Below are 26608 nucleotides of genomic sequence, written 5' to 3' on the forward strand. Positions count from 1 at the left end.
CCCCAAGTATATATGCATGTATGTAACAACTCCACTTGGGAATGCCAGTAAATGAAAACAAGAGGAAAAACTCCATCACAAAGCCAAAACAAGAAAATATGTAAAACTTATATAATTTCCCCTATTTTCGATAATGATGTTTGCAAGATCTAGTTGATGTGACATTAATCATTTTGTTTTTGATCCAAACCTTTTTATTTTTTGACTTCATCTTTTTTTTTCTTTTGAGGTATATCGGAGCTAAGGTTCTGAAAGATTATCATTTTAATTTTGCATGCCGTCTTCTTGATCGTAAAACATCTTTTGCTCCGTCTTTTTCCTTAACTCTCTCTCTCAATCTCATGAATCATACCTTATAACATTTGACAAAACCGTATAGCTGTGAAATTATTGAAATTGTATGCATATTACTCATCAAATCACATACTTAAGTGAGCTTAATAATATCCACATCATTAGCCTCTTTAATTTCAGAGTCAATTACAATAAAATAATCGTCAAATTTCACTCTTCAACACTTTCCATGAAAGTGCAATGCATCATTCGTCACTTGTTCCTCGAGATCTATAACTTTTGTTAACCAACTATTGCTTGCTCCTACCAATTTGGTGATCAAACCAACTAACATTAATAGCTAGATACCATGAACCTTGATCTTCATTGGGTCTCTCTAAGCCCTTCTTGAGATCAATTCAATAGGAGACATTCTCACATTGTCTCACATGCTTATCCCAAATTATGTTTATTTTATTTCACTTAGTTAGACCCACCATCGACCTAATTAAGATATGATCTCCCAATCATATGATTAGCTTCGGTCTTTAAATTCATATGATGCTAGGGAGAGAAATAGGGTTCTTTTTCTTTTCTTTTTTTTCAAAAAAAATATGTATCATTTATAACATAGCATTTAATTCTCACCTAAGATGCTTAGTGCTTGAGGTGGGTACTGCATTATGTGGAGTTTCAGAGAGAGGATGGATGGATGGGAAAAGATGCCACAACGTGTCCATGTCGGGGGAGTCGAGAATAATATATTTCACAAATTGGTACATTATAATAACATATTCCTATATATTGACTACATTCATATAATATACATACAATTTGGAGGCTTCCTTTATTCATTTCATTGAATTGAGGGTAAACTTTTATTGAGAATAGAATCAAAATAGAGAGTTGCTTAAAATGGTTTGATCACATACAGCGGAGAGATGCACGTAAAACATGCGTAAGTATCACATAACTACACGTTAAGTTGGGCAGAATGAATCGATCCATTATGAATTTGAGGCTGAAATAAATATTTTGACCAAACCAAAAGAAGACATTCAGATCTGAGGTGAGATTTTGATGCCCCTCTTCGTAATTAAAAGGAACAGTCACATGCAAAAAATGCCCATGTATGTTGGTTGATTAATTGGCGTGAAGAGATTCCTCTTAACTAACTCATAATTCAACCTCTTCCCATGGCCCTCCACCTCCCAGTTAGTTATATATATATATATATATAGTATAATATATATATATATATATATATATATATATATAGAGTGAGGCTACTATGCTATCGGAAGCACGGAGCCTTCCGTGCTTCCAGCTCGTTTTCGATGTTGCGACTTTCGAATCGTTGATCGGCTCCGTTAAACTTGATCTAGAGTATTTGAAGTACCTAGAAAATAAATTTTATATTTTTTCGATTCATTTGCCTAGTGATCGAATGAGCTCAAATCAACAAATTTCAATGGCCGTAGTGTGCCGTTTGCAAGTTTAACCGTGTAGAAATATCCAAATCACGTGAAATTTTGATAGAAAATTCTTTATACTATATGAAATAAGATCAATATCTTTGATTTAAAATTTTAATGTCATATTATTACATTTTGTAAAATTTTATATTTTCAGCCGTTGATTTTGAGCCCCTTCGTTCACTAGGCAAATTATATCGAAAAATAATAAAATTTATTTTCTAGGTACTCCAAATACTCTAGATCAAGTTTAACGGAGCCGATCGACGATTCGAAAGTCGCAACATCGAAAACGAGCTGGAAGCACGGAAGGCTCCGTGCTTCCGATAGCATAGTAGCCTCACTCTATATATATATATATATATATATCTTACGTAGGCATTGAATATATGTAGACCAGCATTAAATTATAAAGGGTGAATGTGTCTGTAGCAGCTAAATTCTCTAAGCTAATTAAACCTATCAAAAATAGCAATAATGTCCCTGTAACTTAACATAACTTGTTTGTTAATCTCCCAAAATATATAAGAAACAAAGTGGTGGTTGGAGATATATATGCTTGTGATATCTTTCAGGTTCAGTGTAGACAGGCTTTTGTCTGTATCTTTTCTTCTAGAGAGTGTTGCGAATCGCAGAGAATGAGAGAGAGAAATAAGTGCTTCTAGTGAGCTGAAGAATTGATTCTCTCAAATTTGGGTAAAACTATAGAGCTCAAAATAAGCATGAACATACCGACCGTCCCTAACGCAAGTGGCAAAAGACTTGGTGATTGGTATCCGAAATCTCAAGTTCGAATTCTACTTAATTCATATTTTCAGCTAAGTTTATTTCTAAATAAAATAAACGAAACGGGTAGCATGCTACCTATCTCTTAAAAAAAAAAAAGAAAAAAAAGCATGAACATATATTAATATGATGTTGCCAACACAAGTAGAAATACCAAGTGGGGATTGGCAAGCAGCTGGTAGGTAGGGTGGTTATCATGTCATAACATTCATAGCGAGCCATAAGAACGAAATAAACAAAGACAGAGAGAAGAAGAGTTGCCATAAAACTGATTAAGACAATTCTAATAAGTTATCTAAAATTGATGAGATAATTATAAGATTGTTAGGTAGTCATGGTGTTCGCGAATAATGATTGTTATGATAATGAGATGACTGCGTACCCAATGAACAAAAGTTATAATACTGTGTTTTCATTAAGCGGCAGTACGTGATTCCACAGCGAAAATTGGGAAAACACCTTCCCTTCTTTTTATATATACACATAGATGACAAAAAAACGCTGATGAAGAACATTGGTCAATTCACTGGGTAACAAAAGCAAAGCATATCTTTTTTTCTTTTCTAAGGTTATTACCACAAACAACACCAACTGTACAAGTACAATTATCAGCAGTTGCAATCAATTATCAGTAGTAATTGCAACTATAACAAAACTTTCCAAGATACATTCTCACATATAGTCCCATATTCCTGATGCATGGAGGAAAAAAAGGGCCGAAAATTGCCCTTGAAACTGCATTAGGGACCTAAAAGCTAAGGGAATTAACTTGGAATAACAAGAGTTTACAATTTACAAATCGCAGTGTTCCCATGAAGATCACCCACTTAACTGCTCGGCCACGGTTTTCTCTTCTTTTGCAGGCTCTTCTGTGATTTTCTGAACCTGGCCATCATCCTTAGGTATTATCAAGCCATATCCTCCATCTTTTCTCTTGTATAAGATGTTTATCTCACCTAGAAGAGAATACAGTTGTCAATTATCACAAACAAAAAGGAAGGGGAAAATGATACTTCGACTACCTAGAAATAGTCAATTGGGTCCTGAACTTCAAGTTTTCTCAGTGAATCTCTCAACTAGCAAGTTGTTTGTTTCAAAAAGCCTATCAAGTTTCTCAGAACTAAATGGTCCTGGTGATTTTGTTTGGCTAAGATGTTAAGTTTTGGCAAAACCAAACAATTATTCCTTTTCCAAATCAAACAATATACTAACTTAGGGCTTCATATACAAAAATTGAAAGCGTAAGTTCACGGACTTAATATCTAAATTACCTACAACTTAAGAGGTGTCAATATTCTTTTATTGCAATACATCAATATAACTTTACCAGTTTCTTCATTCCTGAAGGCATAGAAATCGTGATCGACATTCTCCAACTGCTCTCGTGCCTCTTCAACAGTTAAAGGTGGCATGTCGAAGTACTTGGTGCGCACAACCTGAAATTAAGTATTTCGCAACATTTGAAAGAATAAGATGGCTGCTTTGGAGAAGAACTCGTACCGCTGCTCAAGAGTATCATTGGATGAATTATCACTAAAAAAAAATGTTATAAAATAGCAAACTTCAATAATAGTTCTTTTTTTTTTTTTTTTTTTTTTTTTTTTTGGTCTATGACTCCTTTTTACATGAGATATGGATACCTTTCAAGCAAACCAAGAAACAGGAACAAGTTCAACCAGACTAGATTGATCCCGACCTCAAAACTGAAATGTGTCGTGACGTATTTATTGTTTCTCTCCTTATAAAAAATCCCAAGGCTCGCAATGGCCAAATATAAAAAGCACATATCATAGTGTAACATAGATTAGTATGCAGTCAAATACAACATATTATTTTTTGAATGGTGCATTATTATTCCAAGCTGTTAAAAAGGTTGCCACACTGCAGAAAAGAATTGTGATACATGAGAAAAATATCAATCTATTTCAAAAATCAACAAGCTGAAACATTCATTCTGACATAACCACATCTTAAATTTAATAAACATAAAGATAGTTGAAGAGAAGAGAGCAGTTTACATCTTAAGCAGACCTCCGTTTGAACAGCTCAGTTAACCTTGTGAACAATACTTTTGTCTTCATTTTGAATAAAATAAAACTTCATTGATGCCTTAATTAATTGCTGGTACTAACGACTCATACAGTCAAGATGATCATACTCTGAAGAGGCCAAACAATGGCAGAGTTGGAGAAGCTGTTTCCTTACAATGCTGTTCTTAAAACATAAATTCTGGAGCAATATGGAAAGATCATCAACTAAAGTTCCTTATATCACAAGTGCGACTTAGTTTGAATCTAATAATAACTAGCTGAACTCTTATTTCTGGAACTCTACCCTACATGCACAATGTGTTTAGTCTGGTGGATATTCAGAATCAATTGTTTCACGTGAAGTATCCAAAATCTCTTTCAATTACATATTATGAAGGAACATATAAAGAATTATGCAGCATTCAAAATTATAAAAGATTTGGAAAAACAGCTACTCACAAAAATGAACATTTTAGAAGTTCTATAATGAGTTTCTACTTTCCACTAACACTCTTTGTTTCAGTAACAGAGAAATGGGTTAAACAATAATGAAACTATATATATATATTAATCAAGGGAACAATGCACTGAGTAATAATACTAGCTAAATCAACTATGGATCATCAGTATTAGGCACAAGCTCTACTTATCTAACTGAAAAGAAAAGGGAATAAATGATGACCGCTGATTGGGAATACAAACCTTGTCTAGTACTTCTCCATCCTCTTCTTCGAGACCTGGAGCAGCCAAATCCTGTTCTTCTTCCTCATCCTCCCTCTCAACCTTCTGTACCTCTGGCTCCCGAACACTCTGTATCTCTGGTTCCCGAACCTTAAGACGGTTAAACCCTTTCATGTGCCGCCCGTGGTCCGAATCTTTCTCCTTAATCTTCCTCAGCTTCCTCTGTATGATTGATGCAGCTGAGTCTATGCTCCCGTACGTCGTGTCTGAATCCTCCTCTGCACGAATCACTCCATGCTTCTTGGTGAATAGAGTAACCTTGCATTCCAAAACAATTCGAGTGCTAACACATTAAAGCTAGCGAACAACCATTTTGATAAATGGTGATGAATGAGGTATAAAAATGTTAAATTCAATACCATCACTCATCCCAAACACAATTATACAAATGACAACCAATTTGAGTGCTCAATACATAAAGCTTCTTAAAAGAAAAAAAGCAAATGGCAGTGAATGAGGTAATTCAGCAACTTTGTTCATTCCAAACACAAATCACCGCATATAAAATACACAAGAACATTTGTGAAGGAAGCAAATGCGATAAATGGTAATCTTGTTACCTCGCATCGACGGAGCTTGGGACCTTTGAACTCTCCAGTGCGAACAGACAATCGAACATCAACCTCCCGGACGAGGTGGCTGTGCTTCATAACGGCCTTTCCTACCTTGTCTTCTATGTGCTTCTTCACCTTATCAGTCAACTTGTACACCACCAAAATCCAAAAAGAAGCATGGGTTACTCGAAAAGTTCTTGGAAGCCAAAACAACAGCATATTAAACCACCTCCTTCTGTTTATATAGGATCTAAGGCTACAGTGACATATTGGTACCTTAGAATTTGCTAATTAGTCAAGATTGAGTTAGGCATCAATAAGGCCCAAAGAAAAACACGGGCTCCTCAAAATTCGTCCTAGAAACCAAAGCAAAGCAAAGCAAAGCAAAAGAAAACACCTTTGCATTGAGTAGCATGATGAAAGGCCAAAGATTAATACTGAATAAGCAAGATAAAGCAGAATAAAACAATAGGTAGGGACCGTAGGGCGACTACATTAACAAAAAAGATAGACATAGTAACGGAAATCTAAAAAAAAACATAAATAGCAAACCAAACTCAGCATATTGTCAAGTGATTAGTACGCCATCAAAGTACAAAAGTACGAAAATGGGTAATTTTAAAAATTTGTACATAACATTGAAGAATGCTGCGGCTACAACAAAGCCTAGAGAAGAAGAACAGGTGGTTCTTCAAGTAAAGGTCTGCATAGATCAAAAACAAAATGAAAGGGGCGCTATATCACCTAAGCAGGGTAGTGATTCAATTGCAAGTCTACGTCGTGTTCGACAATAGTGTTGCTCATGTCACCTTGAAATTTGGTGTAAATGTCTGCAATTGGAGCTTAAAAAATTCTTATTCATGTCATATGTTGTCCGTGACGCATCATGTTCGTGTTAGATGGATTCATACCGCATCAATTTCAAGTTTTTTTTTTTTTTTTTTTTTTCAGTGCCTTCGTGTCATTTTCAATTCGCGTTAATTACCGTGCCTTGTTGCCAAACAAAGCATAATGGTACCTTGAATTAATGCTAAAACTATGAAGATAAACAAAAATAATTCAACTTGTAGAGGGATTATTACGTCGAGATTTTTGCCCTGGACGATGAGCCGAACGGAGGAGAGGGGCCCGTCCCACGACATTCGGATTCCGCCGCCGCCGCCGACAGAGCTCTTCCTGGCGACGGAGCGGAGCTCCTCGGGCTTAACTAGCAATGCGTGCCCAAGCAATTCCGAGCGAAGCAACAAATTTCGCGAAAACGGAGGATTCTTAGGGTGAATTAGAGAAGGGACTTGGGAGTGGAAACATGCGTGGCCCGTGGCCCAAGCGACCGTAGCCATTGACACAAAACAATCGCACCAGTACTAGTAGAAGAAGAAGAAGAAGAAGAAGAAGAAGAGGAGGAGGAATTAAAAAGTAGAGGGTTTAGGGTTTTGGGGGGATTTGCGAGGGGTGCGTGTGCGTGAAGGAGATAACAGGGACGAGTAGGGGAAGAGGCCGGAAGAAGAGAATATCTTTGGATTGGATAGAGTCGACAAGTTGTTGCGCGGACCGGGTGTATAAGTCCACCTTACACACCGCACCCTCCCAAAACTCAACTTACTTTATGATATTTAAACTTTCTATATCTAAAAAAAATTATTAATAGTTGTCACTAACATATTTTACATCCCGTCGATTTACGAGATTGCTTGATGTAGATTTTAATATAAATAGTTTTATATAGATGAAGTTGTTTTTTGTTTTTTTATATTCAAATCGACTGAGCTAGAGTATTTTTATAAATATATATTTTTATTTTTTTTATACAAAATATTACTATTCTGAATAGTAAACTTTAGGCATTTAAAAGAGTTCAAAAGTTGGAAGCATTGTGATTCTAAAAATATTCTATTCCGATTTTGTTAAAGTTAGATTTATTAAAGTTTTTAAAACTTAATTAATTATCACGGCATGTGGTGCATAGAATGTGGGTATACACTGGGTGCAACTGCAGGCGCATTCGACAATGGATGGGATATTTGGAGGGGAGGTGGGGTGCTGTCCGCGGACCACGTGGAGAGGAGAGGCTAATCGGGTATGCAGGGAGAGAAGGAAAAGAAGAGGATTTGTGTTGAAGACGCACGGGGAAGGAGTAGTGAAGATGAGGGTGCCAGCATTTTTGTCATGAGGTTGAACCTGATGGTTGGATAGTGATGGAATAAGATCTTGGATTTATCACACCATTGTCATTTTTTTTTCCGGTTTTTATGAAGTTTGCAATAGATTCCTACCCTCACAAATCTATACTTTTTATACATTCTGAGGACCAAGATTACGGAATCTTATTTTTCAAAAAAAAAAAAAAAATTATCGAATCTTATTTTTTAAATTTAACTGAACGTACAACTATTATATCAACACCGAACTATGTTTATCATAGAAGCAGTAATGCTTTCCTCGTGGTAAGTTTAATTAGAATAACATATAGCAGTTTTCATGAATAAAAACTCAAACTTAAAATTTTCTTAATTTTAACATGACTGTAAAAAATTTAGAAAACTCAATAAAAAATTCCTTTCCTTTTCAAGTAATTCCACTCAAAAGTTTACTTGTATAATAATCAAGTTAAAAAGAAAAGAAAAGAAGAGAAGCTTTACCATCACGAAAGTGAATGAATGAAATTCCAAACCCAAACTAGACAGTGCGGACTCTTTGCCTCTGTTGAAAAAAAAGAATTAAAAATTATTGTTCAAATAAGACTTGATTGAATAATACAAATATCAAAAAGGTCCTTTGACTACGCCAAATTGCAGATCGTGACTGATGACCCCCATTTAGGGGTGGAAACGAGCCGAGCTCGAGCGAGCTTATGTCAGCTCAAATTCGGCTTGAAATTAATTTCGAGCCTAAATCTAGGCTCAAGCTCGGCTTGAAATTAATTCGAGCCGAGCTCGAGCGAGCCTAATTTCGAGTCGAGGCCAGCTCAGAGCTCTAAACGAGCCGATTGAAATTCTCGATATTATATAATCAATAGTTTAATTTTTATAGAACATTACCTATAATTTGATGCAACATGTTCAATAGTTTAAAATACAAAATAATTGTAAGAAATGTGAGCTAGGGTGATTGCCTGACTGGATGAGGGTCAGAGAGAGAGAGAGGGAAAAAAGTTTGAGATTTGGAATTTGAATGTTATCATGTTTTAGGTTATGTGCAACAGTGAAAGTCTGAAAGAGAGAGTGTGTTATGTAAATTAAGGTTTGGCTCAATTGCACGGTTGTACTTGTTGGGTTTATTTTATGGGCCAACAATAATGGCCCAAATTAAATTAAAGCCAAAATAATTAAAATACATTATATATATATAAATATATATATATATATATATATATATATATATATATATATATATATATATATATATATATATATATATATATATATATATTTTCGAGCTTTCGAGCTTTTCGAGCCTAATTCGAACGAGCCGAGTAATACTCAAGCTCAGCTTGAAATGAATTTCGAGCCTTTTATTTTGTTCAAGCTCGGCTCATTTAATTTCGAGTCGAGCTCGAGCGAGCCGAATATCGAGCCGAACACGAGTCGAACGCGAGCCGGCTCGCTCGTTTGCCAGCCCTACCCCCATTTCCTTCATTCGACTTAACGGTTCAGTGGGCTTCAGTGGGCTGTTTGGACATTGGACCCTTATTGGGTTTAAATTTGCTGAGGGGGTTCATTTGTTCTTTTTAATAAAACTAAGGTTTTACTTTTATATATATCTTTTTCGTATAAAATTTACGACCGCCGACACCATCACGATCCCCAAAACACCCGTTATTTGGAAAGCCGACGAGGGCAATTCAGTCATTTCGCAACAGAATAATGGTGATTGACCTCCGAATCGTTGTTCAGCAACAAGCTGGGACTCTCCCCCGAACCCTTTTCCATCGTTCGCTTCTCCCCCCCCCACCACCGTTTGAATCCTTCTTCCTCTCCCACGGCGTAGAAAAATCCCTGCGAAGATCTCAGAGATCGATGTTTTCTGAGACAAAGCTAGGGTTTCGATCCAAACGGTGAGCCAATTTCTCTCTCTCTCTCTGATTTGGTTCCTGACCCTTTCAAATATTGGTGTGGATTTACGTGGGTTCGGTAGCATTCGGAAAACCCAATTCCATTTTAGGGTTTTAATTCAAATGATGAGCCAATTTCTCTTTTTGTTTGCTCTGATTTGGTGCTTGGGTACCGATCGTGGGTTTCGTATAATTAAGAACACCCAGTTGGATTTCGCGACTTTTTTCGCTTTGATTTGAGCAATGGAGTTGAAATATCGCATGCTGATTTGTTTTTGCAGATCTGGGGGAGTGTCGAAGAAAACCGGTTGAGATTTGGGGCTAAAATTTTCATTTAAGTTGGTGATACAAAATTTCGGTGGATTTGGGAATTTAGGTTTCCTTGTGTGAGAGGTGGGGTGGAAGGGATGATGTCAGCCCTGATGAACATGACGACAGCTTTGCGGGATTGGGTGTCGGCGTTGTACGATGCTCCTCCGACCCGTGCGGTTGTTTTTGGGATTCCCATTGATGGTGGGTTCTAGTCTGCTCCAATGCACTTAATTGAAAAGTTCTCCTTTGTTTGTTTACTTTTCTTATTAGGAGAGGGGATTGTGTTGATATTGGTGATCTTTTGTGGTAGAAGGTCACCTTGTGGTCGAAGCGCTCCTCATTGTGGTCATATTGTTCCAGCTCACAAGGAAGAGCTATAAGCCCCCAAAGAGGCCGTTGACAGAGAAGGTTTGTTATTTTTCGGTATTAAATCTCACTCTATGTTCATCTAGCATAAACTTGGAAAAAATGTATAGAACTTTATAATTAATGATCCAGTTTGAAACAACTAACTGACTCTTCGAATTTTATCTTGCTGCCTAACCTCGTAATTCATTTGATTTGAATTATTCGATGACCTTTTCCGTAAAAAAAATCGGGTACATCATTTATCTTATTAAACCATTTTAGAGTATCTCACATGATTTATGTGACTCTAAGTCAGTTAAAACAAGCAGAACATCTTAATTTCATAACGAATGAGTCAATTTTCAAGTAAGCTCAATGCATTGTTACCCTTAATGTTTATTGAAACTACAGCTAATGTGCTTCTCAAAGTCTAACTACTTCACTAGTATAGGCTACTTATCGAGCCTAAATCTCAAGAATCCATGTGGGTTTCCGGTACTGTATGCTAGTTCCCGGGGGAATGGCTCTAATACCATATGCCATAGCCAGTAAGCCTACCAGTATTCGCAACTTGTTGGGCCTAAATCAGCGAAACAAAATACTTTAGTAGAAGTTCCGCATGCAAATGTATTAAGTCTTATATACCAAAGAGATCTCTTGCTATCATCTAAGGCGGCACTATTGGTGTTCGACAGTTGTGCTTGTTTTTCTTTTTCAAATTCTTGTTGTCTACTTTGTTAGTAGATATTGGCTTTCTCGGGCTCTTCTCAAATAGTAACTCTCTTGTTGCAAAGTGCAGGAGATAGACGAACTTTGTGAGGAATGGATGCCAGAACCTCTTTGCCCACCTATCACGGAGGATATGCAAACAGAACCTCCAACCTTGGAAAGGTTTGAAATGATTCATCCCTTAATGTTTCAACTGGAGTAATTTATAGCACAGCGTTTGGTGGACAGAAATGCCTCGAGCTTCTGTTTTTGAGGGAAGCTGTAATGAGATTTTTAAGCCTTAAATGCAGAAGCTCCAACTTAGAGCTTCTAGTTCTGCTGAAGAGAGAAGCTGCTGTGCGTATTTTAATCCAATGCTTCTCCTAAAAGCACTAGACAAATAACACTTTATCAAACAATACTGCAACCTACAACAAAGCCAAACATGCTTTTAGTTGGAAAGATCTCGGATATATTTTCTACCTGCTTGCATTGATGCATTTTCTGTTGAACTTAAGCATAATCTTAATAATTCGTCATGTTCTTGAAGGTATTTATCATTTGGTGGCAACCACTTATTAAAAGTACTATTAGTGCAAATATTAGCAATTTAGGATGAGATTATTAGGGTGTGTTATTCACTTATTCTCCTTTCAAGATTTCATCCATTCCGTTGGCACAATTAAGATAGTGGAAAATGAGTTTGTTAAGCTTTCTTTGAACAGAATTACTGAGAGGACACTTCTGTGAGGCTCTAGCCCAAGATTTTCCCATTTGACCCAGCCTGATCCTTCCTGGCCTTGGTTATTTGGACCGGGGCTGGCCTAAAATAGCTGTAATATTTTCAAGTTAAGCCTGAAACTAGGCCTAGCCTTTTGTTTAATTAGGCTTTCTCCCTCACTCTGTGTATGCATGTGGGTGTGAGCATGCGCATTGATGTATGTATGACCAGAATTGGGTGTTGTTTCAGAGATTTGAAATAATAGTCTTCTCTGATGAGGTACTACATGGTGCAGTGCTGCCAGACCGCATACAACGATTGGTGGAAAAGAAGTCATCAACTTTGCATCAGCAAACTACCTTGGGTTGATAGCGAATGAGAAGATAATCGTGAGAAAGCTCTCCATCTTATTGTTCTTATTATAATTCATTTGTTTTTTTCCATTATAACCCTAATAATAAAGTAAATGGCATGATTCATGCATTGCTCCTTAGAGAATGTACTCGCCCATTACATTTGTATAATTACTTATTTGTTTCATTTCACTCAATGTATGATATGATTTTTAATATGCAGGGTTCATGCATTGGTTCATTGGAGAAGTATGGTGTTGGTTCTTGCGGTCCCCGTGGTTTTTATGGGACAATTGGTAAGCCTGCTTTTTTCCATCCACTGTTTATGGCTTTGTGCTAAGGGCATGTTTTGTCGAATTGTAGCTTGTACAGAAATGTTGTTGGACTAGAGCTGATCTAAGAAGCACTAGTGGCTTTGTTTTTTTAATTAAAATCCACTCTATGGCTTATTCCGGAGAAGCTTCAATTTTGTTTTTCTGCTTTTAGAGGCCTAAACGGCTCAATTTAGCTCCTCCGTAGTATTATCTCCAGAATAGTTGTTAAATAAACACCTTGTTTCTGGAACCTTCTGCTCTTTGGAGCAGAGAGGCTGTTCAAAAGCCAGATCAAAACAAGCACCAACTCCCAGAAATTGCTACAAAGATGGCAGTAAATTATATCTTCTATTCTTAATAAAGTTTTTTTTTCAAGTACCAAAATTGATTTTAAGTTTTATATCTGACAAAAGTGCATAATTTCCAGATGTTCACCTTGATTGTGAGACCAAAATTGCGAAATTCCTTGGTACCCCAGATTCCATCCTCTACTCTTATGGCATTTCCACTATTTTTAGTGTCATTCCTGCCTTCTGCAAGAAAGGAGATATTATAGTGGCGTAAGTACACCTTTTCCCTCTACACTAAATAAAGAACCTTCACAGAAAAATTCATGAAAAAAATTAATAACTCCTTTTAGCTGTACTCATTGTGATTCAACCAATATTGTGCCTTGTACCTAATATTTGCAAATTTAATCTATTAATATCAATGACTACTTGCTCTCTTTCTTAATTACTTCTTGGTGCTCATACATGTCTGTTCGCTTGTTTTCTTTTTTCTTTCTTTCTTTCTTCTTACAGAGATGAGGGTGTTCAGTGGGGAGTGCAAAATGGTCTCTATTTATCAAGAAGTACTGTTGTTTATTTCAAGCACAATGATATGGCCTCACTGGCAAACACTTTGGAGAAACTGACTCGAGGAAATAAACGAGCAGAAAAGATACGCCGTTATATTGTTGTTGAAGCCATATATCAGGTTTGTAACATTATGATCCTTCTATATCTAGATGACTTTTAAGTCTCTCTTTGGACCTCTATCAAGTTAAACTACATGAAGTCCATAGCCAAGAAACAATTTTGTAGTGCATCCATCTGCCTTTGTTTTCTTGCTTCTTAACATGTAGTAATTCTTTAAGCTACTTTCTCCAATATAAGCAGATGCGAAGGTTCTTATTATTAATTTCCCTATCTGTATGTTGTTATGCATATTCATACACATGTACATGCATTTATACATAGTGTTTGCATATATATATATATATATATATATATAGAGAGAGAGAGAGAGAGAGAGAGAGAGAGAGAGAGAGAGAGTCCAGCTACTATCCTTTTAGGAGAATGGAGGCCTTCGTCCTTCTAAGTCGTTTTAGATGATAGGAATCTCGAATCGCTGATCAGAATCGTTAAAGTTGATCTAGAGTATTTATAACGTCTAGAAACTAAATTTCATAAATTTTAAAATTTGTTATCAAGTTCATTGAAGAGTCAAAAAATGAATGGTCAAAAACAAATAACCTTGTGAAAATAGATGTTGGACTTGTTTAATTTATGATTGGAGTTATCAAACGTTATCTAAATAGTATAAAAAATTGTCTATCAAAAATTCAAGTTGTTTGGATTGTTCTACACCGTTAAACAAGCAAACGGCTTATATAGGCTGTCAAAACTGTCGATTTTGTAATCCTTTCATTACTACACAAATAATTTTTAAAATTCATGAAATTTAGTTTGTAGATACTTTAAATACTCTAGATCAACTTTAACAGTTTCGATTATCGATTCGAAATTCCTATCATCTAAAACAAATTAGGAGGACAAAGGCCTTCGTTCTTCTAAAAGGATAGTAGCTGAATTCTATATATATATACACGGTAGGATTGGAATACTATCGGCAGTAAACGGCTCAGTTGACTACCGATTGTTTTCGATGATAGAGTTTCGAAACCAATGATCGGCATCGTTGAACATGGTTTAAATCTTTTAAACTATCTAGAAATCAAATTTTATACTCTTTTGGTATTGTTCCCTTATCCATCAAGTGGACATCAAATGAAGGGCTGAAAATGAATATCCTACAAAAAGTGATGATACAATTTTTGTATTCAAGATCTAATGTCTAGATCTTGTTTTAAACAGTTTAAAGAATTTTTTAACAAAAATTCAGCTTATTTGGACTCTTTTATACTGTTAAATGATCGAACGCACCTTATTGGCCATTAAAATTACAAGTTTTGTGACCTTTTGCTAACAATCTATTTTCCTGGTATAGCAACCTAACTGCACTTGCCACAAAGCACTTCCTTCTTCCATATGAATTTTTTATATATGTATATAGAGCAAGCTACCTGTTCAAAAAAATTTAAAATTTTGCTTATACTTTTTCCAGTAACTTCATTTGGATGCTTAAAAATAGATTGTTAACAGAGTAGTTTAAAGAATTCATTAATTTCATTTCTATTTTTGAAGTTCTAAGCCAATGCCTTCCCTATCTCTAATAATTCATTTTGTTCATCAATGGTCGCAGAATTCTGGTCAAATGGCCCCATTGGATGAGATTGTGAGATTGAAGGAGAAATATCGCTTCCGTCTTATATTGGAAGAAAGCCATTCCTTTGGTGTGCTCGGTAATTCTGGGCGAGGTCTCGCTGAATATTATGGAGTTCCGGTGAGTTCAATTGTATAGATAACCCATTAAATGTTTACCTGTGCAATCATTTATTTACAATTATATTTTTGCAAAATTACATATATAACCTTGTACTACAAAAGTAATCCCTCTTTGAGAAACTTCTAATAGAAAATCAACTTTCCGTCATAATTTGGGTGATTCCCAACTTAAGGTTATGTTTCTAAGAAACTGCACTATGGAGGATGTAAATTAGAATTCAGATTTTTCAAGGGTATACTGTAAATAGGTGATGACGATATTTTTCCTGGACATTTTTTTTATTTGTTATGTTGCTACAGATTGAGAAAATTGATATAATTACTGCTGGAATGGGTAATGCATTGGCCACTGATGGGGGTTTCTGCACTGGAAGCGTCAGAGTTGTTGATCATCAAGTATGAACTGTACTGATTTGTTTTGTCGTCAGCCATTGTTTTATTTCTTTTTTTCCCCCTTCAAGCTAAATTCTTGATTACTTTTCTAATTCCGTTTTGTAGCGATTGAGTAGCTCTGGCTATGTGTTTTCTGCTTCCTTGCCTCCATATCTTGCTAATGCCGCGATTTCGGCTGTTGATTACTTGGAAGAGAATCCGTCTGTTCTTACCACACTGAGGAATAATATTGCTCTACTGTGGAAAGGTGACTTTCCTCTCATGCCCGCCATTATACAAAGTTTTCGCTAATTACTATACACTAGTCAATTAGTCCTGAAAAATTTGCAGGTTTGATTTGATCAATTGCTGTACTATAGATATCAAGAAGTCAGTATCTTTTCTATTAGGAGAATTAACTGTGAAATGAAGATGGAAATTTAATAAAGGTTAAATTTGAAAAACCGAGTCAGATATATCGTCTATAAATAAGAGCTAATGAAAGATATTTAATAAAAATAATATGGACTTTTTTTGGTTGTGAAAAGCATATTTAGAGACTGTCTGCATAAAGTTTTTCTGCCAAAAATTGTACATGTGGAGCTTTCGGAGATATCCATGTCGCCAAAATCAAATTTAATGAACCATCCACATGGTGAAAGCTCAGGGGGCCTTTCACTTCTGCTTGTCTACACAGAAATGTAGATACTCGTTGTAGAGACACTCAGTTTTGACGGTGATACTTTACAGGCTTATCAGATGTGCCGGGACTTGAAATTGCGAGTCATCCTCTGTCACCCATCATCTTTCTAAAGCTGAAGAAATCAACTAGTTCGCCAAAGGGTGACCTGCAGCTTCTCGAACAAATTGCAAAACGAGTAAGTTAATCGATATAAGATCGAGCCCTGTACTTTTGAGATATTGTGACTTTAGTCAATTTGAAAGTCAATTTACAAGAAAAAGAGGCGGAGTGGTCATTTGAAAGGATAAAGGTCACGTGCTGAGCACCTAAGAGTAATGTAAGCCAGAGATTCTGGGCTTTAAATGGGGGCTCAGCAATGCACTTGCAAAGTTTGTGTAATTAAATCGCAATGTTGTGGAAGTAAAGGGATTATCCATGCAATTCACCCTATAAGTTTTAAGCTTAGTTTGTATGTTGAGTATTGAATTGGTCCATCTAATAGTGTTTCTGTTTACTCGCAGGCCTTAGAGGAGGATTCAGTCTTTCTAGTGACGACAAAAAGGTCTTCTCTGGATCGATGCCGGCTTCCAGTGGGCATCCGCTTATTTGTCTCAGCCGGCCATTCTGAATCTGATCTCGTGAAAGTATCAAACTCGTTGAAGAGAGTCGCAGTTTCTGTGCTATCTTAGCTTCTTTTCTCTATTTCTCTTCTATTTGCAGTTGGAGGAACACATTCTATGTATATAAGTCGGTCAACTTCTTTAATTTGACTTGGATAGATTTTTGTTGTTTTAAGACGAATTTTACAAAGAAATTTTTGTTGATTGTAATGCTCTAGTCGAGAAAGGGTGTAATTGTGCTCTACATTTTTTTCTCCTTTCATTTTTGTCAACAGTTGTTTTCGTGCTCTACATTTTTTCTCCTTTCATTTGTGTCAACAGTTGTTTTCGTGCTCTACATTTTTTCTCCTTTCATTTTTGTCAACAGTTGTTTTCGACGCTGGTCTGGGGCCTACCAGTTAAGTGGGCCGTGGAACGCAAATCCTTAAATCTTATAATTAAAATCTAATCAATGTGTGCGTTGGGTTAAGAGCTAGCCTACGGAATGCAAGATCAACTCCAACAATGTCACAATCCTTTAATTCGTAATTTTTAAATTTCACATAATTCGGGTGATGGTTCCAGGTGTCTGTGTGCTGCTCCACTTGAAATCCCAGCTGCTTCGATGCCACGCTCCAACAAACCCACCACAATCCGCCACGTGATCCTCCGTCCCACAGTTTTTTTTTTTTTTTTTTTCTTTTTATGTCTTTATTTTACGTGTATACTAACTGAACGTACCCGAAACTGCACCCCGTTCAAACCACAGGATTGTAATCGTAATTTCATCCCCCACTCTAAGCTTCACACGCACCGTGAACTGCGATGCAGCGTTTTGCGGGGGACACTTTGGTGGCCCCATTACGAGTCGGCGAAGGAAACGATCTCGACGTGAGGCGGAGTCGTGACGACACGTGGGCTCCACCTAAAAGTTGGTCTCTTCCAGGTGAGCCACAACGGACCCCGAGTGCACCCAATTCGAAACCGAGGGTCGTAATCGTAATTTCGCCCCAGCTAACGCCTACCCCACGCACCGTGAAGTGCGTTTTAACGTTACTCGGGGTACAATTTGGGAATTCATTGCGGGCGCCCGTAGCAACACCCGTTTTGGACGGATCCGGACTCAAGAATGCTCAGGCGCTGAAACATGGACCCTATCTTTTGCCACTCTGACACGTGGGAATGGTGGGATCCACCGCCCGTTCCCCTTCATAAGTTTCGCGCGCACCACAAAGAGCGTATCTCCGCATCATCTGTCTCCTCTCTCTCCCTCTCCCTCCTCGGCCTCGCCCTTCGCCGCGAGTCTCGCGCTCTCTCGCTCTCTTCTCTACTCATCACTACTACGTAGAACACGCACGCGCACGCGCACGCACACACAATCTCTCTCTCCCCGCACTACTCATCAATGGCGACTTCGTCTCTGGGGTTCCGTCCCTCCTTTTCCGTCCCCTTGCCGACCCGACCACCTCCTGGGACCGCGGCGGCCCGAGGGTCTGCGGCGGCGGCGGCTCTCCGCCCTCGGCTCCTTCTACTCACCCCCCTCTGCTGCTCCACCACCCCGAGGAACCGAGGATCGCTAGGGTTTCTTGTTAGGGCTTCTTCTTCTTCGGGTCCCTCGACCGCCGAAGCCCTGAAGGTCTCTCTTTCTCCCCAATTTAACCCTAAATTTGTCCCCTTTTGGTTTAATTCCTTCCTTTTTTGCTTCTGTGTTGTGTGGGATTGGTGACGTATTTGTTGTGTGGTTGTGAACAGTTTAAGTCGATTCCGACGAAGCCCGTCGAAGGGCAAAAGACGGGGACCAGCGGATTGAGGAAGAAGGTTCATTGATGTGTTTTGGGTCCTTTTTCTTTTTGACCATTAAATTCTTTTTCGTTTTCAACTCGGTGTTGATCGATTTCTTGTCAGGTTAAAGTCTTTCAACAAGAGAATTATCTTGCTAACTGGATTCAGGTATTGGGGATTCATCACGTTGTGTTTGTAGTTTCTATAATTGATTGGGAGGGAGATTGATATTCAGTATATATACTTTTCTTTTCTAAATTTGTAGGCTTTATTTAACTCGTTGCCCCCAGAGGATTACAAGGATGGGTTGCTCGTCTTGGGGGGTGATGGCCGTTACTTTAATCGCGAGGCAGCTCAGGTACTTGACTCTTGATGCCTACTGATTTAGAGAGTAGTTCTGAAAAGTTGAAAAGGTTTAGATCTTTTGGTTCTGTATTCTGTCTTATGTTTAAGTGACTATATTCTTAGGTCGTCTTTTCTTGTCTCTGGCTATACCCTTTTTCTGTTTTTTTTGTTTTTTTTTTTTTTCTTGCAACACAGATTATCATCAAGATTGCAGCAGGGAATGGTGTTGGGAAGATTCTTGTTGGCAGGTTAGTAATTTAAATTACAAATTTGAATTAGAGAGTAAATAAATAAGATATATTTATGTAGAAATTGAGTTTTGTATGTGCATTTGTATATGCCCCTTTCTTGCTTCGGAAAGGGGATTTGAATATTAGGAATTCGAGTACGGAAATCAATTAAAGACTCTGGGGGGAATGTATGTGGGGGTGGATGGATAATAATTGAAACTATCAGCAAGCTAATCATTTTGTGAATATGCATGTAAAGAGAAGATCGAATTGTAAAATAATAAGGACAATAATATCAGAAATACCATCTATTAGATTAATTCTTTTTCTTCCTTCTGCTTTATTGTTTGCATTTTATTGGTGTTTACAAGAATGCCTTGTGTGCTTTCTTCTTGTTTAAATTACAGTTGAAGAGAATTACTTAGCAATAAGCTGTCTAGTATTTGTTATTTCGTACTAGAAGTTATTATGCTACCTGTAAACATATACATAGAGTCAGGTCTCCTGCTTTCAGCAATTAACTGCAATTTGAGTGATCAATTCAAACTTCACCTTTCCCTGTTTACTTTGTTTTCTGTTTTATACATGTTGCTTTATACTGAAAGAAGATACATATAGAGATTTATGTGCATCCACATGTATAGGTTTGCCTATATGTAATTGAACAAGGTTTGATTTGTACATATCTACAGAGATAACAACATATTAGAATGTATGTATGTACATTTTGTATTTTCACTGATAATTAGGGAGGGAAGGAGACTACTTTGGTCTCTAAATCTAGCACATGTGCTTCTGTGAACCTACTTATGATAGGATCTGTGAGCCTACAAAGGAACATGCCTACTTTTCTTTTATTTCTCCATAATTTAAACAACCTCTTTGATGGACCTAGCATTCATAAAGCTAATCTTTATGTCAATATAAGATTACTTGTTGGTTTGGCTCATTTGACTGGTTTTGAAGTTCTTTATATTTGATTCTCTAATGTATGGCGCTGAAAATAATGCAAACCTCTTCAAGTTGTGAGTCCTCAATTAAAAAACAAATTAAATTGAATATTGTGGTTGAATTGTTTTTCCTCGTCGAGCACTGGACGGCCTTTTATTCAACTTATGTGTTGACTGCTGTAACCGAATTGTAATATGGTCTTTACAAAATGTTGTTAAGTGGAATGCTTGATATGTCTCTTCAAGGGAAAAAGATATTTTCATGCTAGCTTTAAAAATTTTGACTTCCAAAATGCTTTGGAAAGATCATGTATGGTCTGCTTATTTTTACATATGTAACTAAATAAATTATGCAATTTTCCTGTCAGGGATGGTCTCATGTCAACTCCTGCTGTTTCTGCAGTAATTCGCAAAAGAAAGGTATGCATTTGACTTGTTCTTTTTTCAGAACCTATTTTGTTATTTTCTTCATGTATTTTGCCTCTTAAGCTAATATTGGTGTTGCCTTTTCGCTTAAATGTTCGGTAGGCGAATGGTGGTTTTATCATGAGTGCAAGCCATAATCCTGGTGGGCCGGACTATGATTGGGGAATTAAGGTATATGCTTTGAGTTTCCTTTTAGTAACTAAACTCAATAGAAGTATCCTTGTAATTGTGTATATGCTTGAATATTCTGAGGATTATTTGGTTGGAGGATTATAGGGGGCTTATTATTCCCTTATTCTACCAAATGCAATGTGAAAAAAAAAGGAGGAACAGAACTGGTCAGACGCATAAGTGAAATATACGGGAGCAACTGCCTGGCATTATGTATTTTCTGATCACCTTTTTTTTCAGTTTAACTACAGCAGTGGACAACCTGCACCAGAATCAATTACCAACGAAATATATGGGAACACTCTTTCGGTATGTCCCTTGTTTTTTTTTCTCCTTTTTTAAAAAATTCTAATTACTCTTTTGAAGTTTGCTGAATCTCATTTGGTCAGTGATTGTTTTCTTCTGATGACTTCTGTTCCATCAACAATTTGGACTCTTATTGTTGCTGTATCATACAATTTCGCCATTTTTTGTGATTATTTTGTTCCTTTTATTGCACATTCTATTTCCTTTTTTATCACTTTTTATTGCTGAAACTGCAGATTGTTAATTGAACTTCAACTAGTGAAATTTATGAGGTTACATGTAATGTCTAATGCTGAACAAGCAACTTCTTGCAGTAAATGCTTCTTGAACTATACCGCATCAATGATTTGAATAAGTTTACAATTTTTCCATTAACATTTTATGTTTTTGGGAAACCTGGTGTTCATCTTACCAGTTTCAAATAATCTGAGCTGTTAATGAACAAGTTGAATTTCAGAGAGAGGCGTTTAATCGCTGGCAAAAATCAGAAGCAAGTATTATACCTACTTGAATCATTGAGAAAAGTTATGTTTTATATGTTGTCAATTAATTGCTTTACCTATAAAACATGTTTAATAATGTTGTGTTGAAAAGGCCATGATATTTCTGGGGTTGCTAAAGAAATATAAAACTGAAAGAACCTTGCACTTATATGTAGCCCTAAATATAGGTATTTTTGTAAATTTCCTAACAGAACCACTTTTAAGTGAAAAGTGTATTAGTCGGTTTAATAGGCTCAGTTCGGTGGCTTCGGTTGGATAGGTAATGAGCCGAGCTTTAGCATTTAGGTCCCAGTTTGTCTTGAACTAAATTAAGCCTGAGCACATCTTTAAGTCTGAAGCTTGGGCATGGTTCATCCTGTCTTGTTGAAAGCCCTAGTTACTGTAAATATTAACTAATATATTTGTTGTTCAATTCTATGGAGTCTCTCTCGACCCTTATACATCAATTTTCTGGCCAATAACTAGTCAAACTTGTGCATACAGATTTCAGAAATAAAAATCGCAGATATTCCGGATATTGACCTATCCTCTCTAGGAGTTACCACTTATGGCAACTTCACTGTCGAGGTGATAGACCCTGTTTCTGATTACCAGGAATTATTAGAGGTATGTATTGAAGGAGAGAAATTCATTATAGCTTGTCTACTGTTGTCTTTTTTTTTTAACTTGTTTTTTTTGCAGTGTGTGTTTGATTTCCAGCTTATCAATGATCTTCTTTCTAGACCAGATTTCAGGTGAGGTTATTGTTCTTAATTTGCAGAAGGGATGACTATTAGATGATTTAAGAATTTTACTTAGTGATCCCGATTTTACAGTTCTTGACCCTGTTTATTGTCCATAGATAAACTTTGTTTTGCATTGGTTCTCTAGAACAGCTATTTTGATTTATAATCGGAATGAAGAATAAGTTGCCTCATGTGATTTGATTATAAGTGCGTTGAATAGGAGATTGGGATCTTACTTATGTGCCTAGAGTTACTGGATCTAGAAAGACATGGACAACATTGGGGGACCACCATGTGAAGGTTGTACTTAATTGCATGCAGAATCACGGACACTATAATTTCTTTTCTTTTTGAGCACTAAATCTTATCATGTACGGTTTATTCTAGTCATTAGATTATTTTTTAGAAAAATACATTTGTTTAGGTTCCAACTCAACAAAGATTGAAGATTGGCTTCTTATAGTTTTATCAATCCTTTCATTTCTTGTTCTCTGTTAAAAACAATGCTCTTTTCCAGCTGAAAAAAGAAAAAGAATTTTTATTTCTATCCTATGTTCCTAGCTAAAGAAATGCATGAGACCATCATCCAACATTTCTCTCAAATTATTACAAATTTTTTGTTGTTGTTCTCATAATTCTTAGTTGCTTTTACTAGTTATTTGTGTTTTTTGTCTAACACATAAATGAAATACCTCTTCTACATTAGATCAGTTTGTTCTATGCCTCTTTCTGGATCCACATAATTTTATAAGAGAGTGAACTTTGTAATTCTGTTTTTGACCTTGGACTTACATTTGCAGATTCATATTTGATGCTATGCATGCAGTAACTGGTGCATATGCAAAACCTATTTTTGTCGACAAACTTGGAGCCAATCTGGTTTGGTTTGAATCTCTCTAAATTTTAACTATGAACTGTTTGCAAAGAAATTGACTGTTTGACATTTAACAGTCTTGAGTCCATTTTTGCAGAAGTGTATTTTGAATGGAGTGCCTCTTGAAGATTTCGGCCATGGTCATCCTGATCCCAATTTAACGTATGAAAATATTCCCCATTTCAGGCGACTTTTTTTGCTACAGTATTTTTTGAACTCTTTTAATTTGGTGACAGGTATGCTAAAGAGCTTGTTAGCATTATGTATGGTAAAGATGCTCCTGACGTCGGAGCTGCAAGTGATGGTATGTAATTGGTTATAAATGTAATGATCTGAGGAAATCAGATATGCTTTTAAGTTGGAAATGAACATCACTGATCATTATTTGTTAAAATTTTAAGATGGTTTATGGAGAAGAAAAGTACATGCATTTTCTGTTGATGCATTTTTCTGTCATGTTATCCATCGAGAATAGCACTTTTGATGACGATTTTCACCCTTAGTCTTGCAACAACAATTTTATTCATCCAGGTGATGGTGATCGAAACATGATTCTCGGAAGAAACTTCTTTGTTACGCCATCAGACTCTGTTGCCATTATTGTAGCGTATGCGCAGGCGGCAATTCCTTATTTCCGTGATGGCCCCAAAGTATCAACATGCTATTTTTTCCTTTCCTTCTTGTGTTCATTTCTTTTACTAATAAAATAGATATCCACCAATAATTTTCTATTTCATCAGTAACCACATTATCTTTCAGGGACTTGCCAGATCCATGCCAACCAGTGGGGCTCTCGATCGAGTTGCAGAGAAATTGAATCTTCCATTCTTCGAGGTATGAATATCTGTGAGGACAAGTTTATCATATAAAACACTTGGTGCTTCTTTGGCCTGCTTCCATAACAGCCGCTTTACTCCAAATGGCAGAAGCTTTCAAAAATCAGGCCTTTAGCCAACAATTAATCTGAAGCTTTTGCTACAGCAGACGGAAGCTAGGATGAGGTTTTGGGCCTCAAAAATAGAAGATCCAATTTGAAGCTTCTGCTTCTGCTAGAGCAGAAAGCTGTAAACAGCTATTAGCTTTGAACAACTCTTTAAATTGTACTTCCAGATATATCATGCTCTTCTTGTTGGCTTTGGCTAAGCTGATCATTTTTCTGCATTAGGTTCCAACCGGTTGGAAATTTTTTGGGAATTTGATGGACGCTGGGAAGTTGTCGATATGTGGGGAGGAAAGCTTTGGAACTGGTTCCGACCACATCCGTGAGAAGGATGGCATTTGGTCAGAACTTAATTGAGTGATTATACAAAAAACTTAACATATCTATGCCTTTCAATGTTAAAGAGAAATCATGATCTTTATCAAAATATTATAATACTAAAATGTAGTTCCTTCAAGATCAATTTTCACTTGCTTCTGTGCCACTGCACTTATGATCATGCCTGAGAGCAGCTGAATGAAAATCTTGTTGTTCGTTTAGAGTGGTGTTCCATCCGCCCAGAGTAACAGTTCTAGGATGAACCCAGAGTAACAGTTCCATCCGCCCATTAGAGTGGTGTTCACTTTATCCCATACTTTTACAGTTATGGCTCATCAGTTCAATAGCCAATGAAACTTAGAATTGATTTTATTATTGGTTTGTCCCTGAATAGTAGGATAACATGAAGATGAAAACATAAAAAAGTTATCACTTCTATATTTATCCCCAAACAATGCAGTAGCATGGAAAATTGTCGCTTCCCTCCTTTACATCTAATTAGAGTATACTGTTATTCCTATGGCGGAAGCTGAATTATCTCTTTGATTATGGCTATTGCCTCTCACTTGATCATTATTTGATTTAAAATATATTTTGTTTAGGCATTGAATGTCAATTTTGTATTGTAATTAACTTACTATCAATTTATATTTTGTTTTACTTTCAGTTAATTTATATATTCTTTTCTTCCTAGGGCTGTTTTGGCTTGGCTTTCCATCATCGCATACAGAAACAAAGACAAGAAGGTGGGAGAGAAGTTGGTGTCTGTCGCAGACATTGCCAAGGAGCACTGGGCCACCTACGGCAGGAATTTCTTCTCGAGATATGATTATGAAGTAAGCATACGCTCTCTCGTAAGTCTAAAATAAGTATATCTTAGCAAATTTATTTGCTTTTCCATATTAAATTAGCAACTAGAATTGGATCTCACCAAATCTTGGTGTCGTTCAGGAATGTGAATCTGCAGGAGCAAACCAAATGATGGAGCACCTTAGGGACTTGATCTCAAAAAGCAAACCTGGCGATAAACATGGTTTCGTATCTAAACAGAAAATTTTGTTAAAAAATTTAGGTTAATACCAGCCCATTTAATGTTTTAATGATGCTATTCTCTGTTTTTATTTCAGGGAATTATACCCTCAAATTTGCCGACGATTTCTCCTACACTGATCCTGTAAGTTTCTCTTTAATTATGGTCTTTTGATTACTTAGTGCTTCTTATACTTCCTGGGAATATATACTCTTTCTGCATACCTCAATTACTAAATATCCCGCTTTGTCAGGTCGATGGAAGTGTGGCAGCGAAGCAAGGCCTTCGGTTTGTTTTCACAGATGGATCAAGGATTATATATCGTCTTTCGGTACGCATCCTGATCTATACATGGTAAAATGAGTTTTTTACGAGATCGCTTGGATTTTATTACTCAAGTTACTTTATACCGCATGTCCAGGGGACTGGATCAGCAGGCGCAACAGTACGAGTGTACATTGAGCAATTCGAGCCTGACGTCTCCAAGCACGACATGGATGCTCAAACAGCATTGAAGCCTCTAATAGGTACCTGATCTTTTCAAGCGCTCATTTTTGAAGGGTTAAAAGAGGTCCATATTTTTCTTCTTTAACACTTACCCTTTGAGTTCCCCTGCCCTAGATATCGCGTTGTCGGTTGCTAAGCTGAAGGACTTCACCGGAAGGGAGAAGCCTACAGTCATCACATGAACTATAGTTGAAGGGATCGGCACGACCAATTCTTTTATTTATATGATGGGCCTATGCCCATTTTTGGCAATAAGATAAAGCATTCAGCTCCCGTTTTCCCCCTTTTTTTTTTTCAGTGTGTAAGCTTTGCATAAGGGTTGATACTTAAATTTCATGAGTATATTTTATCTTGCTATTAAGTATAATAACGTATTGTTGCCTCTGATGAGACCTAGTGGCGTTTATTGGTTCACTTTAGAATAGGAATTGTTAGGTGGTATTTCCAATCACGCAGTTTACCCCATGCCCAGATAATTTAGATAAATATAAGTAGGATACCAGAAAATTTTCA

The 26608-nt window shown here is 36.8% G+C and overlaps 3 protein-coding genes across 3 annotated transcripts; 2 read left to right on the forward strand and 1 right to left on the reverse strand.

Annotated features, from left to right (window-relative positions):
- LOC109710851 (ribosome-binding factor PSRP1, chloroplastic) lies at positions 3057-7364 on the reverse strand. Its single transcript, XM_020233631.1, has 5 exons — positions 6942-7364; positions 5866-6006; positions 5267-5563; positions 3862-3970; positions 3057-3490 (listed from the first exon to the last, which is right to left on the reverse strand). Exons 1-5 carry the CDS (start codon positions 7197-7199, stop codon positions 3354-3356), a joined length of 942 nt encoding a protein of 313 aa, XP_020089220.1. The 5' UTR covers positions 7200-7364; the 3' UTR covers positions 3057-3353.
- Positions 9744-17300, forward strand: LOC109710954 (long chain base biosynthesis protein 1b). Its single transcript, XM_020233779.1, has 13 exons — positions 9744-9913; positions 10192-10423; positions 10536-10630; positions 11370-11461; positions 12295-12388; positions 12576-12648; positions 13094-13226; positions 13470-13644; positions 15193-15333; positions 15636-15731; positions 15834-15975; positions 16458-16585; positions 16911-17300. The coding sequence occupies exons 2-13, from the start codon at positions 10318-10320 to the stop codon at positions 17076-17078; spliced, it is 1443 nt and encodes a 480-aa protein (XP_020089368.1). The 5' UTR covers positions 9744-9913; positions 10192-10317; the 3' UTR covers positions 17079-17300.
- LOC109711029 (phosphoglucomutase, chloroplastic) lies at positions 18212-26482 on the forward strand. The gene is made up of 22 exons (XM_020233904.1): positions 18212-18624; positions 18741-18806; positions 18894-18938; positions 19036-19128; positions 19311-19363; positions 20664-20715; positions 20824-20892; positions 21133-21201; positions 22185-22307; positions 22383-22435; positions 23227-23305; positions 23398-23462; positions 23537-23604; positions 23832-23950; positions 24060-24134; positions 24466-24581; positions 25253-25394; positions 25510-25591; positions 25686-25732; positions 25842-25919; positions 26010-26115; positions 26210-26482. Exons 1-22 carry the CDS (start codon positions 18394-18396, stop codon positions 26275-26277), a joined length of 1899 nt encoding a protein of 632 aa, XP_020089493.1. The 5' UTR covers positions 18212-18393; the 3' UTR covers positions 26278-26482.

This window comes from Ananas comosus, linkage group 5 (assembly GCF_001540865.1).
Source record: "Ananas comosus cultivar F153 linkage group 5, ASM154086v1, whole genome shotgun sequence".
In the NCBI taxonomy this organism is placed as follows: domain Eukaryota; kingdom Viridiplantae; phylum Streptophyta; class Magnoliopsida; order Poales; family Bromeliaceae; genus Ananas; species Ananas comosus.

What these genes read in the sequence shown, in the direction of transcription:
- LOC109710851 (XM_020233631.1), bottom strand. Translation starts at nt 7,199, where the DNA reads ATGGCTACGGTCGCTTGGGCCACGGGCCACGCATGTTTCCACTCCCAA. An exon ending in TCCAGGGCAAAAATCTCGAC is followed by an intron (nt 6,007 to 6,941) that starts GTAATAATCCCT and finishes GTGGTGTACAAG; the next exon opens with TTGACTGATAAGGTGAAGAA. An exon ending in CTTCAGGAATGAAGAAACTG is followed by an intron (nt 3,491 to 3,861) that starts GTAAAGTTATAT and finishes ATTCTCTTCTAG; the next exon opens with GTGAGATAAACATCTTATAC.
- LOC109710954 (XM_020233779.1), top strand. Translation starts at nt 10,318, where the DNA reads ATGATGTCAGCCCTGATGAACATGACGACAGCTTTGCGGGATTGGGTG. An exon ending in GAACCTCCAACCTTGGAAAG is followed by an intron (nt 11,462 to 12,294) that starts GTTTGAAATGAT and finishes TACATGGTGCAG; the next exon opens with TGCTGCCAGACCGCATACAA. An exon ending in TTGTTGAAGCCATATATCAG is followed by an intron (nt 13,645 to 15,192) that starts GTTTGTAACATT and finishes CAATGGTCGCAG; the next exon opens with AATTCTGGTCAAATGGCCCC.
- LOC109711029 (XM_020233904.1), top strand. Translation starts at nt 18,394, where the DNA reads ATGGCGACTTCGTCTCTGGGGTTCCGTCCCTCCTTTTCCGTCCCCTTG. An exon ending in CTTTCTAGACCAGATTTCAG is followed by an intron (nt 22,436 to 23,226) that starts GTGAGGTTATTG and finishes TTACATTTGCAG; the next exon opens with ATTCATATTTGATGCTATGC. An exon ending in CATCCTGATCCCAATTTAAC is followed by an intron (nt 23,463 to 23,536) that starts GTATGAAAATAT and finishes ATTTGGTGACAG; the next exon opens with GTATGCTAAAGAGCTTGTTA.